Genomic DNA, 18,210 nt, shown 5'->3' with positions numbered 1-18,210 from the left:
ACCCAGAATAAAATTTCAAAGCTGTGTTAAAAACAATTCCTCTTCAAATGGCCTCTGCTTAGACTGTATTATCTGAATAAATACTACCAAGTTGCATTTAAATAGTAGAAGATTACTGTTGTGTAGATTACTAGCTTGTATGTAAAAGAGAACACATTCGAGCCCAGTGGCGAGGACTCAGCAGCACAGGGTCCTGCTTTGTGTCCTGCCGGTTTTTGTTTCACACACACAGACAATGCCTGCACAAAGGCACTCTCTGATCTCACTGAGCTCTGGAGAAAACGGTGATACAACTTTGTTAAAAATCAAGAATAAACTTACCCTTGGAATGTAATCCCACTCGCACTTCAGTAGTCAATGGATGAAAGACTTTTATATGCTCCTTTTTTAATGGTTCACTCATAAAAACTACATTTATTTTAAAAAGGTATTTACAGACTTTACAATAGTTAATGCATTTTAAAAAAACATGAAAATTTATACACCTTGCTTTACAGACTTAGTGAATGTCATTTACCCAGAGAGTTGCAGACTCCCTTTCCAAAGCTCAGCTCCTACTCTTTCTTCAGAGCCAGTTTAAAAGCTGTAATTTTTGCTGATTCAATTGCAGAGGACTAAAAGAAAGAAAAAAAGAAGGTATTTTGCAGTCTGCAGAGGTGGGTTTTAACACTAAACCACCACATCCAGGATCTCAAAACACTCACAAAACCATGTTACACATCCATATTCTCCTGAATTCCAGACACACATGTTCCAAGGTTTATCATATCATTAAACCTTTATAACACCAACAATGAAAAACTACAGCAATTAATACCATGCATATTGGGGCTGAATTTCAATGCTGCCGAGGACTTACACCTCAGTTTAAGAAATATAAAAACTACGGACCATGCACGTGAAAAGCGAGTTCAAAGTACGCAGCCATGCACGTCCAGGGGTTTCAATGACAGCCTTAGATCAGAATAGTCAGACCAATACAGCAAAAAAGATGCATTTTGCCTTCTGTTGGAACTCCTCTGTACTCCTTCGTGTACTCTCTCTAGTGCCCACCATATTGTCCCTGAAGGTGCTTTAATGTTAACAAGAGCAGAATTAGGTAAACCTCATGTGCTTTCGGCAAGCCCCTCTCCCACCCTGCACTCAATGAAATCACATTATTTGTTTACTTTTTCTTTCTGACGTAGTCCTAGGAAAAAACTCAGCCTGGTCCCCTACATGATCTGGTCTGCAACAGTAAATGTAAGATTGAGAAGTTTTCAATTACAAGAAAAAACTGAAAGAAGGTAGCAGTAATGGGTCAGGAATGTTTTCATTATAAAAAAAAAAAAAGATTACAGTTAAATTACAGACATCCTAAACTTATAATTTCCATTTACAATTATATAAATAAATAAGGAGAGAAAATCTGAGCCATTATCACTACAAGTCTAACTCACTGTCAATCCGTGGACCACGCACCGGGCTGCGCCGAGTGAAGGTTACTGGATAGATGCAGGTTCTCAAACCCCACTGCATAGACATTACAGTAGTTTCTGCCACTGCAGATCACAGAGCTAATTCTCACTGGAATCGGTGTCCTTTCCTAATCCAATAATCCACTGAAATGCAAAGCTGTCTGTTTCTCTCTTCCCCTGATGTGGATTAGAGCCTGTAACATTTTTAAAGGCATTTATCACAGCATGACAAATTTTAATTAAAAGCTCCAGAAAACAAGTGTTGAGCGTATTTCTCCAAAGGAAAAAAAAATCCTCTAAGACTTGAAATTTAACACTAGCTTTGAACAGCATGGCTATGAAATGGGATTAGAGTTTGTTTTCTCTGCAGACTGGATATTTAACTTTGAGATTTGTTTTATTCAAAATTATGAATTAGGTAGAAATGCTGCCGTTTGCTTTCATTCCTGGTATGCAGAGATGGCATCATTATGGACTGTTCTACTCCCATTTTTAGCCCTCCAGTTTAAAAGACATTAGATGACATTTCCAAAAGCACCTAATTAACATGGAAAGATGATTCTCATTTTGAAAACTAGGTAGTGAGACCTTAAATCGTCTTTGAAAATTAAATCTCAGAGCTTAAGTCAGATAGGTACCATAGTAAAGACCAGAATGCTTAAAAAAATCAGGGGTCTGGCGGGATTTCTCATAAGAGTGTGGGCACTTAATTGCACTTAATTAAAATCAGTCAGGCCCCATGCTTATTCACACACTTAAATGCCCAACTGCCTTTAAAAATCTGACACTTCTAAGACGATGCTTTTCTCTAAAACTGGCACGAAGCCCTAAATCATGTAGGCACAGCACAGAGCGTCCACCTTGTACCTCTAAGCAAACTATGCTGACTTGTATCAGCTGAGAACACAGCTCTCCACATACCACAGTCAGTAATACATTTAAGAAAACTGAGCTTCAGTTTGTGAGTTAGTTTGCCAAAAGGCAAGAAGGAGAATCGGGAAGAGTTGACAGCACTTCAGCCTCTAGAACAAAAACAATGCTAAGAAAGAAAAAATTCCCCAATATTCAACCCCTTTTGGCATAGCAAATTTGCCAGTGAAAATGCCCCAAATTTCTCAGGAAAGGAAATCTCCCCACTCCGTAGTCTTTAGGCATCAGCTGCTCCTTTCCTCCCAGTTAGGGTGATGCCTCAGCTCCAGCAGCCTCCAACCGACCGGACAACAACGGCAGCAAGAAGAAAAGGCTGAACCACCAAGATAAGAGTTTTAGGAACCTGCCAGGTGAGACGGTGCAGTTGCAAGGCAGAGCATACAGGAAGATAATTATCTTCACTGCTTTCTAAGGAGCTGCCTCTATAGTAAAAGCCAAAGATCCAAACACAAATTAAAGGCCCGTTTCAGCCACTGCTCCAATTACACAAAGCACTGAAGCTTCCATGACTTCTGCCAGCAGTGGGATGGGTTACAGCATCCACCCTGCTTGCTCTCTGGACTCTCTAGATGACTTGGGCCTCTTGCTAGCTCAGGTATTAGCACCTAGGATCAGCACACAGGAGAGACAGCAACTGTTCTTATTCCTAATGGCTGGCAGCTGCATGATCCAAGGAAGGAAAGGAGGGGAGAGGATCATTAACCACTTACATGCTAAGCATTCTGTTCATAACCTAGTCTAGTAAACTGCAAAAAAAGCAGTTAGAACCAAGCCTCCTCAAGTTAAAGAACGTTATGTCAAGGGTCATTAAAGATCAGCTGAAAAATTCTTCCCCAGGTTGGACCTCCTCCCATGAGGTTTTTTTGCATTGACTAGTTTCCTCCAGGAAAAAAAAAAACCAAACTGCTGAATGTACAAGGTATATCTATGAGTTAAAGTTATTAAAGCAGACGCAACAGGTAGGGAAGTAAGACTCAAAAAAAAAAAGCCACTTGGAGGAACCAAAATACCCAAACCTGATACTTGGTTTGTTTACCCACAATGGACAAATCATTAGGTGGGATTCCAGCAAAGTCTCCTTTCCTTCTGCTGACTTACCAAAGGAGTTAAAAGCAAACCTGCTCTGAAAAGGAAATGCACCTAAGAACGAGGTAACAGGCAGATGCAGAACGGGGAAAGGCACTGAATTAACAATAGGTGGTGTTAATATGTACTTTTCTACAATTCAGACCACATCCTGCTGTTCTGCCTAAAGCAAAATTCTCACCGAAGACAGAAAGTTCTTGTTCAGGTCAAGAGCTTCAGAGGGTCCTTTAGTTCACGTGTGCAGCAGAAGACAGTGGTTACAAGAAGAGGAAATGGACAAAAAAATGGAAGACACGAAACCCCTGTGGTTTTCAAGTCAAGCAGCGTCTATGCCCAAGAACATAACGTGGAGCTGACAAGTCCTACAATGTGCCAGAGAGAGGGGGTGAACCATGGCCAAGTTGTCCAGAAAGGTTTCAAAGATTTCCCTTGAGAAGGCGACAGCCCAGAAGACAGTTGTATGTGCCCTGTAGCAAACAGGACTGGGGATGTATGTGATGTCACTGTAGTGCAACTTCCAAAATGGGAACTTCCAACCTGCTTTGTGAGGTGAATCCAGCGTGACCCCTTTGAGGAAAGCAGGTGGTTTTACAGAGCCATGCAGGCAGCAAAGCAAAGGCAGCTTCTGCAGGTTTAACTGGAGTCACGCTGAAGCCAAAGGAATGTGTAAGTACAAAAGAAAAGACTACTTCAGTCTGAATAAAAAAATCCCTAGGGTTTCCTTGGTTTTGTCTCTCCCTGAAAAAGGCTTTCCTGAGAAAAGCTTTCATTAGGTTTAACGAACTTCGATTTTTCAGTAAGGTAATGAAACCCATCTAAGTCATGTGAGCAGAGTAACGGTGCAGTGGCCCACAAACACACCCAACCGTATTCGTATTTGCTACTGTGACCAACGTCCTCAGCAGGGTTCTTAGTGTGTCTCCCCAACTTCTACCAGACAATCAGAAGCTAAATGACAGTTACAGTTAACAAGCAAAATTATTTCCTGGAAGAGAGAGCCCATGACAGAGTCTTCATCAATACCAATGATAAATGAACAGGCCACAAGCTGTAACCATACAGCCAAAGTTTTGTATAGGTTCAGAAATAAACTTGGATCTAAATTCCTCAGCTGGTCCCTCTTTCTGATGAGTTTTAAGAAACTTTGAACTCTCCAATAAGTTTGAACCTGAACTTTGCAGGCAAACTCCCATGTTGGCTGTGTTGCATAGCAAAAGGGAACAACTACGAGTGATATTTTTCCCTTTCCTGGAAAACATCATTGAAAAATAACAACGATGACAAAAGCTATGTTTATAAATAGGCCACTCACCCAGGCAGAATAGCACGGCAAAATATTCTGCCTGAATGTGGCAAGAGAGTAATTCTCATGAACCAAGAAAACCCCAAGCTTCACTGGCTTTTCAGCTGCTGGGAATGCGGCACTAACAGGCAGCTGCAACTTTGTGGGGGGGATATAAAGAAAGTTTTGGTTACGTAGGTCAAAAAGAAAACAGTGAAGTTCTTCACAATACATTAATTCCGAAACAGGCCGTTTAGGAAAGTCCTGCTCCCCACAGCACAAAAAGCTGCTGTAACTATCTTTGGAGTCATCTCGATCTTCTAAGAGGAGAACAGAATAGAAACACACTTTGCAAGAGAATTTTAAACTGAACTCGCTTCCGGCTGAAGTGCTGCACAAGCTCCCTGTAAGCCTGCTGCAGAAGAGCAAGTCCCCACCCCAGGGTGCAGCCCGTCTGGCATTGCTCAGAGCCAAGCGGCCGGGAAAGGTGCAAAATGGATCAGCCAACACTAGGAGTGTTGATCACAAATGGTGATGTCCTGGTTTTTACCAGCAAGCTTCCAGTGGCAGCTCAGGCACAGAGGAATGCTGTGTCGACAGCCCATAAATAACAATATTTGTGCTGAATTTTCAGTCACTATGCAGCTGTGAGGACAGGCTATTCTAACAGTGTGCAACAGCCTTTGTCTGCATGGAAAATGCAAATTTAAAAACATTAGAACCTAAGATCATGTTGTTTTTTCTCTATACAAATAGCAAAACTGATGCTGACATCCAGACAGAGCAGGGAATTAATAACTGAAAGAAAAATTAAACAGATTATCCCATCCTCCAAGGAAAGCTGCAGAGAGCTGGGATAATCCGAGCAACAGGAAAGCAGGTGGTTAATTGTCAAGTCTTTCACATGCACCCCAGATCTAAATGGCTCCGTAAAGTCTGGTGGCTTTTAAAAACCTAGACCAAGGGAGGCTGTAAAGCAAAGTGCAAGTACTGCCACAAATGGGTGCGGGAAAAATAAAGAGAGGATGAGAATTATTTATATTTGTGTGAATTTGCCCAGCCAAAGTAAAGGTTACAGTAACTATCAGACGTTGTTTCTGAGGTCAGGATGTTTTGCACCCTCCATCCTCTCAAAGTTGCTGGTACCAGTACAGTGCTGGTATCAGTGCAGCTTCTATTCTTCTCACATAGTCACAGGAGAGAAGCAACTTTTTACACCCTGTTAAAGAGCACAAAGATGAAATACTGTAGCAGGTCCCAGATGCAAGCACAAAGCAAGTAGGTAACATCACTCAGGGAGGAGCATCAACTGCTCTATAGTGTTAAAACCAGAATCAACATTGAAATTATGACAAAGTAGTGGTGAACCTGAACTTTCCATTGGGAGTGAGCCACTGCCGCTCCTCAAGCAGAGATGGTGTAATGCACTTCATCTTAAATACGTATGATGACTAGCAGAAAAAAAAGACTTCTTATTCTGCTAACAACACTCAGGTCTTCTGCCTGCAATCAAGAATCTTAGGAGACTGCACATCATGCACGGGCACCTGACATCTCAGGAGCCGACATTTCACAACTGAGGAATGGCTGCGATCTGTTCCGCTTCATTCAAACCAGGGCTTGGCTACACTACAGGGGTAGGAGGGATCGGTGCGTAAGTACAGCTATAAAGCTGTAATGAACTCATGTGAAAATACTGTAGGACACATCCCATACTGGTGTGGCTTACCTCGTTTCAAACACTGGTGCAAATCACTACTGTGACAGATTTACACTAGGAATGAGCTGCTGGAATTGTATCAGTGAAAAAACTCGGGACACACAAGACTAAGACAGACAAGAATTCCAGTAGTGCGACTTCTCCTGCTATGTGATTAGTGTCTCAGTACTGGAAAGCTAAACCAGAGGTTGGGAACAGAGTCACAATAACAGTTCCTTTTGGTATTTCCCAAAGACAACTCTAAGGGGAGTGAATGGAATGGCAGGTGAGATCACGAGTCTTTAGGGTCAGAGGGCCCCAGCATGTCAGTAAAAAGAAAGCAGTCATTTCACTCTAGGAGCTTGCCGTTACACCAGCAAGCGATGATCCTCACTGCAATCCTTGCTCCGAAGAGACAACGCTGGATTTCCTGGTTTTTGGGGGTGGAGGGGGAGGTTTGGCTTCACGTCTGCTGGGTAGTGGTGGAGCAACCTGAGAAGACAGAGCAAAAAAACACCGAAAAATAAACTGTTACTGGCAAGTTAAGACATTTTGCTTTATTAAACAAGAAATCCAAAAGCTCCTGTACTACTTGTGTTTCTTTCAGGATGAAATCTTTGAATCCAGCCTCTCAGTACTACATGCAGTCGATGACAGGGGCAAACAAGGACACATCCCCAGGAGATACCAGAGGCAGATATGTTTGAGTTGCAGATACACTTTGGTTGCTTCTGACCTGCAGCCTGACTTCGAGTCAGAGCCATTTGTCCCTCCATCCCACCTTTTGTTTATCAGGAAAATGGCAATAAACCCATTTCCCTCAAGGTTTCAAAATTCAACCGTTTTTATTTTGCTGGCTTGATGAGTTGCATCAAGCATGGGCCAAAAGGATGTCAAACGCTTCCAAATCAGAATGGTACAACTAACTCCATAAAACGGTAGCAAGTGCAGTTCTACTAAAGCAAGCCACAGCCCTCCTGCCCAGCACAGGGGCTCGCAGGGCGTTTCTTGTTCCGGCAGGAACCTGCACTAGTCCGTTCTTTCAAGTCATCTCTCTGCTTGTTTTAAAGGCCACCGGGTAACCAAATGAGATGTGAAAGGCCAGGTGAACATGAAGCTTGTGTGGCTCATCACTTGCTTAGCCAAAACCCTCAAGATTTCTGGGACTATTTTAACTGAAGGAGGACAGAGTCAACCTTACAACAACAAAGTAACAAAACCCTTCAGAAAATACTTTTACAATCTCTCTTTACAGCCCTTCAAATCCTTTTCATTTGGCTGCAAGCCAAGGTCAATGTTGCAAGCCGGAACATGTTAGTAATTAGTTTTCTTACAAGACTCAAGGGAAGGAGGCTCTTTTATTAATCCTCTTGAACCAGTGACTCCCACAGCATCCCTAGAGCTGGCGTATTTCCGCCACTCATGCCACCTACAGCAGCTATACTGTCCCTTTGCATAAGCGCAATCAACTCTGGCCAAATGAAGGGTGAAGTAGAAAACCTCCTATTTACCCTATGCTTCAGTGTCATCCCTCTCTCTCTAACAGAATTAAGTGATCAGCTGTTTTGTTGTCCTGGGTTGTCAGAGGTAATGTGATTTGTTAAGTGCGATCATACTTTAAATTCTTTTTGGTCAAATTCCAGTTCATCTCACTAAGATACTCCATAAATCCTCTTCGCAAATTGGACCGGGGAAGACACCCATTCCTTTCTCAGTTACAAAAGGATGCTTTCTGTTGCTGCACATTGGTAAGCAATTATGGTCTCATACATTTCAGGGGCAGACGAAATGATTCTGACACAATGACCAGAGTATTTGCATGTTAAGTATCTGAAAGGCATTTGGAATCCCACAGGGCAAGAGAAACATCAGTGACACAGCAAAAAAAAAAAATAGTGGTAATTTGATGTTCCTAGAAGGAAACCAACTTCATGAAATGGAGAAAAAGGCTGTGGCTAAGACGGTGATACAATACAGGCTGTTTCAAGGGACTAATGATGCCTGCCTGGGAAAATTAGATTCTTCTGAGCTGAGGACTCAAAATGAGACATTTCTCATTTCTGAAAATGTGTGATTTTTTCCCCCTTCTTTCCCAGGACCAGATTACTGTGCTATTTTACATTGATCATGTTTTTGAAACTTTTTAATCATTGTGCTTGTTTGTTTTCAATGTATCTTCCCACCCCCATACGCAGTTTGCCTAACCAATGACAACACAACTCCCACTTGAAAAAAAAAAAAAAAAAGGGACTGCACTTGAGAGCCCTCTCTTGAAGCAAAAAACTTTTTATTCTTCTGTGGTTTCAGGGAGTGAACCAGTAAAATGATTAGACAAGTTTCAAGTAGCACCACCCTAGAAGCAGCTTGGAAAATTCCACTGGTGTCTCTTTCTCAAAAGCTGTTTTCCAAAAAAAAAGTCAGCTCTCATTTCCTTACCTCCACAGAATTCCTCGGGTTGCTATTCTCATAGGGCTTGCTTTTGGGCGGAGGTGGGGGTGGGGTGCTCTGTAAGCTAGCAGTTGCCAATCCATCAGCTTGCAATGAGGGAAAACCTAGAAGCAACAACAATAATAAGAGAAGACATTGAAGTAGGCGTTAAAGGCATGAGAAATGGGATTGAAAGTGTAGAGTTTTAAGGGAGAATCATTTAATATCTTGTGCTTTCAGCCTGCTAACAGTTCTCTGCTTTAGAAGCTAAACCCAAATGGACGTGTCAGAGTCACAGTTGTATCTCCCTTAAGTTCAAAATGCCCAGAAGAGTTCTACCTTCATCAAACGAATCTAAGCTTATGTGAAAAATGCATGCCTGAGAGAACAGAAAATTGAATCCATTATCACATCTGCAATGTTCAGTGGGGTTTCCTTTCAGCCTGGGCCTCAACCTGAGAATTCACTTTGATTTTAACTCCAGTTGATGGAGTAGATAAGTACCCAAACTTCAGAGGAATTCCTGGGAAGCTGTCCTGCTACTAATGGCAGTTAAACCCACTTGCTAAGTAGAAGAGTGAGGTTTCACATTCCTTTCACAGATCTCTCTTCATATAGTATTCCTGCATTTGTTTGTGTTTCTGGTTGTCTCTCCACCCCATCCCCCCACCCTGATATGTATTTTTTTGTTTTAATCCTCTCACAACAGTTTTATGCTAGTTGAGTTCATTATCTACGCTGGATTCTCAATTTATATCCACATAAGAGGAAGGACAGTCAGGTCCAATGTACGAACTTCTGTTCCTTTGAAAAAAGAGCAGTAGAATGAGAAATGCAACGGCAAGCGAGGAACCTGTCAGTGGTGACACTACAGTTTTATTTTCACCGTATTTATACGTTGCTTCAGAATTAACTACAGAGTTTACTGGGCATGCAAGGAAGGTAACTGCACAAATTATTCATTTTACTAATTCGTCAAGATAAACTCCTCCTCTTCCAGGTGTAACATTTATTAGCTGAGTTTCCAAGCTGCAGAGCAACTTCTCCTAAAACTTTCTGCCGTGTGACGGGACCTATTGTTCGCTAATTAACAAAGTCTTCAGGGCTTGCCCAGAAAATTTAGCCATAGACCTGATGAGAAGTACCACGCTGGATTGATGCAGTTCCACCCAGTGAATTCGCAGGAGATATTCCTCTACCATGCGCTGTAACCACCCCACTTGATGGATTTACAAACATCTACATTGACTGCATGTGATGTTCACCTTGAGGTTTAATATACCTTCCCACAAGTCAATACAGGAGAAAAGAAGAAAGAAACTGAAAAACATAAAAACTGTTCTCTGGAATTCACCTGATATACTAATTTTAACAAGTGATATGCAAGTCACATGTATGATCGTAGTGCCTTTGGTAACACTGCCAAATTCTGTTATCTGACAAAAATGTCTACAAACTGAAGCAGAAGAGGTTTCAGTTGAACGTGAGGAAGAACTTGTTGACTGTGAGGGTGCTCGAGCCCTGGCCCAGGCTGCCCAGGGGGGCTGTGGAGTCTCCTTCTCTGGAGATCTTCAACCCCCGCCTGGACGCTGTCCTGTGCCCCCTGCTGTGGGTGAGCCTGCTTGGGCAGGGGGGTGGCACTGGGTGAGCTCCCGAGGGCCCTGCCAACCCCTGCCAGTCTGGGATTCTGTGAAACATTAACAGCCCAGAGTCACTTTCTGCGAACTACTTCAGAGCAATTCCTCCCTCCCCTCTCTCCCTTCCCCGCTGAGGTTACCTCAGATAATCAGTAGTAATTCCTACTACTGCAGATACTGCCCTGAAGGATGTGGCAATTGCTCTGTAACACAACTTACTTTGGGTTCTTGGGGTTTTGGCAGTGATGGGTGCTGGGCTGCGAGGCATTGATTGCTGGAGTGAAGAACGCTGAAGCAAAGTCAGTCTGTTGTCTCCTAATTGAAGACTCTTTGGCCTTTGCGCTTTTCCTGACATGCCCTGGTTGAAACAAAGAGTAAACAAAAACTTTAGAAGTCAGCAAGGTTACTGCACACCTACCAGATAATCAGACCTGTCACAAAGGCATCAACGTGCTCCAGAAAAGCCATACATGAGACAGAAAGGTGCACTCAGGTGAGACGTAAGACTGAAAGCACTGCACTGGCTAAGCCATGTCAAAAAGCACACTGTGCTCCTCTGACACATCCAGTTTTCTGTGGGACCTTACTAACTGGGTAGCAATAGTAAACCGTTTTCAGTGACCTTAATGTATTAACTAAGGAGGGAGGACGTCAAGCTGAAAAATTGCTGCATGTGACTAGCAGTTCTGTGAACAAATTTGGGGGGGGGGAAGGGAAATCTTTCCAAGAAGAATAACAAGATGAAATTCTGGGTGCAATTCAGGACTGCTAGTATCATCCAGCTCCTCAGGGCTGTGAAACAAGGCTATTTCAGGCTTTACAGAGCAAATCCCTGGCATTTGGCACTCGGGAGATGTTGTTCTAGTTCCTTCCAGTGTCACTTGTGTCCTCTGTGCTCTTCAATCAAATCATGAGGCCACCTGAACACGGTGCCAAGAGTCGAGCACATAAATATTATGGTCCTTTTTAATATTAGTTTATTGCTTTACAGAGAAAGCTGTCGCTTACACACGTAATTAAACTCACTGGGCTCTTCTAGAGATCATTTCTCCATCATTGAGCAGTTCAGCATTTCTCACTATGCAAAAGGGACCACACATTGGTGTACAGTGAATATAAAACTTCCAAAGACCAAAGCCGCTGCTCATACAGCAAGCCTTTGGTTCCCTCTGGCTTTCTAACTCCCAAACAGCTTAGTCAAGAGCTGCATAAAATCAGTCTGTCCAATTCTCGTGCTGCACTATGCAGCTTTGGAACAGACCAGCTATAAAAAACAGCTTTCTCTGTACTTTGCAATGTTCTTAAGCATGAACATAACCCTTAACTGCTCGTTCACTTCAGCGAGCTGATCACACATGTCATTTGCCCTCAGAGATATGGGGGGAGAGGGAAGGGCGGGTGTTCTGTTTTGCAGCTCTCTGCAATGCAAAGTCTTGGACAGATACGCCTCACTGTCCTAGCAAACTGGTCAATACAAACGGGCTTTCTCCCAGATCTTTTCCCTCTAGCTTTACTTAATAAAGTGATCAGCAGCTGACATCACAGTTTGTGGGTTAAACCCATTTAATTCTTCCAGAGGCAGAGGGCCAGGCCTCCTGAACCACTAATATTTACAATCCCAGATTTTCCTCTTAAGTGGAAAGCCTGTCAATACCAAATAACATGATTTTAGAACCACAGTTCCCCTTTTTATAAATATTCTGCAGACTCCGAGTGCTGGCAGCATCACTCAGATTTGATGAGAATTCCTGAATATATAGCAGCATAACCTGTTCCTGCCAGATTCAGTTGAGATCTTGGGAGGGAAAGGGAAACAGAAGAACTCACGTCTTTTCATTATTTACACAGCGTGTGTTAAGTCAACTTAGTGTCACTGAGCCACCAGCTGAACTACTCAGATGCCTGATTCTCGCATACTCTCTGACAGGGTAACATAGTCTTAGCATAAATCAGGATAATACTCCAAGGTCATACAACTCTACTTTTGGGCTGAAACTTATCCGTTTGTATTAGGTGATCATTCTGAATCCCACTGTCAACCTGAACACCAAACAGCCTCCAATATATTCCTCGTTAAAACACTCCCGTGGGGCTACAGATTCTCTTTTATTCCTCTTTTACAAATAATTTGCTCAAGGAGTTAATACTCCTGCCCTCATGCAGGAGGTCTGGAGCAGAGTACAGACCGTAAGAACCAGTTTTTCAAAGTCCCAAGCTGGTGACCTAACTACCAGACCATCTTTTTTCAACTCCACAATCTATCAAATTGATCTTCACCTGCAGTACATTTGATTTGTGCAGTGACGCTGACTGATAGCAGCTGAACATCTGGCTTGCCAGCTGGATTTTTGAGTGGGCTAGCAGTATCTGCTTGCTCCAACACAAACAGAACAATTCCACATTGTGCTGAGTGCATCACACAATCCTCCGCTCCTACAAGAAATGAGGGCACTGAGCACCTAGATGAAACATCAGTGCCTTGTGCTTCCAGTTTGTACCTTAAGCCAAACTGCAGTTTGGTCTGTGACACAAGTTTTCCAAATAAAAAAGTAAGAATTACTCAGATGACCAAGGCTTTTGGTATTTGAACCCCTCCCACTATTTAATGAAGTTCCCAATGACAAGCATGGCTGAAAGCAACGGAAACACTAAAATCTCCTGCTGTGGATTTTATTATTGCTATTATTATTATTTTATTTTTTTACCATTTTGGAAGTCAGTTCCGTTTCTGGCTCCTTCTCTACAATAACCTGAGACTTGCTAATACCCCAGTCCTTCCGCTTGAGTTTGCTAATCCGGTTATCACCATCCTCTTTCATGGGCAGTTCCTCAGCTCTGGAAACTGTTGATATTCTTCTCTCCAAGAGAGGTTCCAGAACAGATCTGTGGCCCACACAGAAAGAGTGAAAAAACCAGAAAACATTAGTCCATCAGACATTTAAAGTGCTGTCTGTTAAAAAGCTCTGATGTCTTAGCTTGCATAAGAGATTAATGTGAAAAACTGAGTTATGACCACGGAACTTTCAGTGAGATTTGTGCTCCTAAGTTACCCTAGCGATTCTGAGCATAACGCCTCACATACAAGATAAAGTGTGACCTACTTGCAGAAGGAGCCAGACCTGCATTTTAAGCTGAGCCCTGCCACTGAGTCTGCTGTGTGACTTCGAGCAAGTCACCTAGACTCCCTGGCTATCACAGATGCAAACTAGATAGAGAAATACAGAGAAATAACATCAGGCAATTTTTCCATGTGTGGCAGCTCCTTTTAATGCCACGTATGCAGCTGCAAACGGGTAGGTAGAACAAAGTACCATATGACTGGACCTCTTTGCAGGCCACATCAAACTGAATTACCTTGTAGTATCTTACACCTCTGTTTTCCAGCATTCCTGGGAAACAGAAATAGCGTGCACCTGAAATACACTGCCTCCATCCCTCTTCAGTATCATGTAGACAACAGGGACTCCAAAGACAGGCAGCTGTGGGTTCAAGTCCCAGAACTGTCTCTACCTGTGCTTCAAACTCCCTATCAGCAAAATGGAATAACAACATTGGCCTCCATTTAAAGTTCTACATGTGTAGGTATTACTGTTGTCTATGGAATAAATCTGCATTTTAAGAGGAACTAATTCTGGCAAAGGCATATCCCCACTCTTGTAAATCACTGCAAAGGCTGATTACTAACCCGTCTGAACCTGGTCTGGAGGAAGTGCTATCCGATGACGTGGAAGAGGTAGAGACCACAGAAGATGCCACAGATGTGACAGAGAGCCGTCTCAGCGTGGAAGACATGATATAGGGCAACACGACAGAGCCTGACCTGCTCGGTTTCCTTTCGGTGAGGGAGGGAGGCTGCAGAAAAATACGCTTGTGATAAATCACGTAACACTAACTCACTCACAAGTGGGAAAGGGGAAAGTTGTGTTTCTTTAAGGCCAAACACTAAATAACAAGGTACACTTACCAAAGTTATTACACCATACTGCTTCTCCACCTTCTTCTTTAGCTCTTTGAAACAGGCTGTCAGTCTGTCATGCAGAGGCTTCAACTGTTCCGTCAGCTTCTGGCCATGGATCCTAATCCCTTCTGCCAACAATGGCATCTGAAAGGCCGAACAAAATTAAGCTATGAAAGCACAAATCAACTTCTCTGTTCCACGAGGGAATTTTCTATGCCTGTTGCACAGCTCAGATACAATAAAAGGACTTAAATCAATGTGGTTTGAGCTTGCAGAGGCAAAAAAAGCAATCATACAGAAAGGAAGCTCAGCTATTGACTCGTAACTTGTGACAAAGTAGTACCTTGACTTTGTTTGAAGTCTCAGTGTTCAAGAAACACGAACGCTTTCCCCATCTGTACCTATGGTTCCCTCTTCCCTACTCAGATTCTGTATTCTGCTTTGGAAAACACAGCATGTTAAATGTTGGAGTATCACTTCTTAGCCCCCAAAGCTGTATGACTGCAAGGTAGCTTTAACTGGGCTCTGCTGTGCGGAAATATGTAAAAACTGGTCTGCAGGGATGCAATTTGCATTACAAAAAAACTAGGGCAATTTTTCACTGCTACGCAGGACAAAATGGACAACTTTCAATGGTCAGCCTGACAAAGCATTAGGTCTGATAATTTCATGAAAAAGTAACAGATATTTTGTTGCACTCATGAGAGAAAAAAAAAAATAATCTATGCTACACTGGCAAATATTCCAGAATAACATTTCAGAACAACACAAGGTACATGGAACAGCCTAGGCCACAATTTTAGACTATGACAGTTTTCTCAAAATAAAACACAACTGCAGACACATCCAGATTGCTCTTACAGTAAGCTGCATTATCTTTCCAAAACAACGGTGCTGGAAAAAACATCTGCATTCATACATAGTGCTTCCATTTCTTTCCCCATACGATACCTGTAGAGCAATTAATTGCTTAAGCTGTTCAATTTTATCTTGATCTTCAGGACGTTCTTGAAGATATTTCTCTGTGAAAAAGGCCTGAAAGCAAAGAGAGAAGAAGATACAGACACTGTCGCTTTCACAGCTAACTCTGAGTGAAAGAACCTTGTCCTTTAAATGCAATTAATTGGCGTTATTCCTCATAGCAAAGTTTGGTTTTAATGCCTCCCTGACACAAAGCTGAGGGACAAAGAACCATTTGTTGAGAACTGGGAAGAAAAGACTTTTTTTTTTCCTTAAGAGGAAAAAAAAAAGAAAAACCAAACCAAAAACCCCATGAACCCAAGTTTTACTATTTTTTCAGTGAAACACTGATATATAAAAAAAGTTACTTCATCACAAGGGTTTTCTTCAATTCCAATTCCCTTCTCGTAAAATAGTATTGAATGATCAAGGTGACATTACTTATCACTCAAATGCAAGCAGCAGATCCAGTCTCTGAGTTCTCACTTCAAGAAGTCTCACTTTTAGCCCTCAATGACCCACAGGACGCAATGACACGCACACAACCTCAGCTGCAGAAGGGCGAACAGGGCATCTCCTGCCTGCAATTTCCTTAAGCTCTATGTCTGAAGCCCATAAGTACATTTTCACATGGGGCTTGTTACGAAGATTCAGTAGAAATAAAGACCATGTTGAGAGTTTGACTCACAGTTTGATTCAACAAAGCACCTTCAGTCTACACTTCTTATGTGTTTACCTTTAATCAACAGAATCTGGTATCGGTTTAAAGTTGAACAAACACAAGTACACTTTCTTGGACTGAAGCCTTAAAACTGTGCCAATTCACGTTATGTGCTGCAGTCTATTGCACTGAAACGTATCACAGTTCCTGGTCAGAAGAATTTCATTTTTCTTTTTCCTAGATAAAAACCCTAATAATTTTTCATTTGGTTTTAAAACGCGTCTCTGATCTATTTCAGCCTCTGCATATATTCCTTAGTTCTGCGTTCCATTAACCAGACCGTATGTACAAGTGTTTATAAGCCTAGTGGTATGACTGAAAAAGGCTGATGTCAAGAGGAGGTTAGCCTGTGAAAGGACTGCTGGGTAGGTCCCAGTGGATTTTTCTTGAAAGTGTTTAATTATTGCAAGAAGAAAGCCCATGTTAAAAATGCAGACTTTGGCTTTTGGCTACAATGAAACAATTAAAACTGAAGATTTTAGCCGCCCACAAAAGCCAAATGTTCTGTACTGATCTTCAGTTGAAATAGGAAAATATGAACCAGAAATGAGTGCTTCCAGATGTGGTTACAGACACTTTGTATTTCCTAGTTTTAACTGCTTTCCCACTTTCGTAATTCTAAACTTTATGTCAACCTTAATTCATAAAATAGGAGTATTTAGGGCCAAATTCAGCCCTGGCAAAGTAGGCGACTCCTCTGGAATCAGCAGAGTTAGACCCCAGATAAATCAGACCCTCTCCCATTTAACGTTTGCACCTCATTTCACGTGACTGGAACACATCTGAGAAGAATTAAATGTGGTTTAACACCATCCATTCAGTCTACAGAAATAAGCAAGATATTTTGCGCTGGGAATACCACCATCAGGTATTGGGAATAAACAGCTTAAGTTAAACATCACAATAAAGGAAGAACACACACTGTTCAACTGAAGTCAACTGAATAAATCTGAATAAAAAACGGTGGGGTTTTTCCTAGAATATATGCTCTTTGCTGCAAGACTCCACAGACAGTTTATCTGCTGGAAAGAGAAATCCTCATTTGCCTCACCATTCTATATTAATACAATAGAGAAACGTTAGCTCTTTTGCTTTTTTTTGTTACTTGCACCCATCACTGGGCTGACCAAGCATCTCAATGCCCCTACGAGGTAGGACCGTGTTACTATCACCACTGTGAGGCCCAAAAGAGCTGGATCTCTGTTCTCCATGGCAATGCATGGCACTAAAACACTGAAGATGTGGGGGTTTTCCACCTTCCAGTCTAATAGAAATATCTTATATTTGTTCTTTTCTCCTTTTCTTTGAGTTCTGAACAGGCAGATACAGCTACGGAATGCACTATGTCCGAGTACAGCTGAAACCTGCACTTGACCCTCCCATGTTTCAATTCAGACCTTTGACATTGCAGAAGTCAACAGACTGAGCTACAGATAAACGTGAAAGACCTTTTCGTAGTTGGTATATCCTCCCATGACCGCTGGGTCCACAATCCCATTCAGGAGCATAGAGAGAGGATGTACAGGAAGACTTCGGTCCCAGATGTGCTGTTGGACAATGTTGCTGATCTTCTCATTGGTTAGCTCCATCGTTTCTATGGCGTTCTCCAAGGGGCTGATCTCTTCCTGAAAGAAAGAAGAAACAGAATAAACCTTCATTCGCCTCCACTGAATATGAAGTTAAGTAACTCCTCATATACGAACGGCAGCCCGAGTTTCCAGCAGAGGATTCGGGACCCCCTGTGCTAACTATCTTGCCATTCAGAGATGAGCGCAAGAACGATCTTATACCTTAACCTGAAGGAACAACAATTTAGGACTTGGCTGTTGACTGTGGAGCGTGTTACAGAAGTAACCACTCTCCCAAGCATTATATAGACAATGTAGAACATTGCTGCCTTGGGTAGAGCTGTCTGCAGGATGGCATAAAGAGACAAGCACATCAAAGAAGCTTTTATCTGAAGCAGAAGTTATTGGCGTGCCACATCCAACAGTGGAAGGACTAGTAGTCCTAACTGTTGCAAGACTCTTTACTCCACAAAAGATTGGAGGGG

The 18,210-nt window shown here is 42.3% G+C and overlaps 1 protein-coding gene across 1 annotated transcript in view; it reads right to left on the bottom strand.

Annotated features, from left to right (window-relative positions):
* Positions 1–525: 525 nt before the first annotated feature.
* The window catches only part of DOCK5 (dedicator of cytokinesis 5), a 70,370-nt gene continuing 52,685 nt past the window's right edge, over positions 526–18,210 (bottom strand). Inside the window, exons 44-51 of the mRNA XM_035891378.1 lie at positions 17,606–17,782; positions 15,428–15,511; positions 14,483–14,620; positions 14,204–14,370; positions 13,224–13,401; positions 10,738–10,876; positions 8,891–9,006; positions 526–6,946 (exon numbers count right to left, since the gene is read on the bottom strand). Of these exons, the coding sequence (XP_035747271.1) occupies positions 6,845–6,946; positions 8,891–9,006; positions 10,738–10,876; positions 13,224–13,401; positions 14,204–14,370; positions 14,483–14,620; positions 15,428–15,511; positions 17,606–17,782 (1,101 nt within the window). The 3' untranslated portion in view covers positions 526–6,844. The remainder of the gene's footprint in view (positions 6,947–8,890; positions 9,007–10,737; positions 10,877–13,223; positions 13,402–14,203; positions 14,371–14,482; positions 14,621–15,427; positions 15,512–17,605; positions 17,783–18,210) is intronic.

This window comes from Egretta garzetta, unplaced genomic scaffold, assembly GCF_000687185.1.
Source record: "Egretta garzetta isolate BGI_Z169 unplaced genomic scaffold, ASM68718v1 scaffold233, whole genome shotgun sequence".
Taxonomy (NCBI): Eukaryota; Metazoa; Chordata; class Aves; order Pelecaniformes; family Ardeidae; genus Egretta; species Egretta garzetta.
The sequence above is the reverse complement of the archived record's forward strand: the minus strand, read 5'-3'. Positions and strand labels throughout refer to the sequence as shown.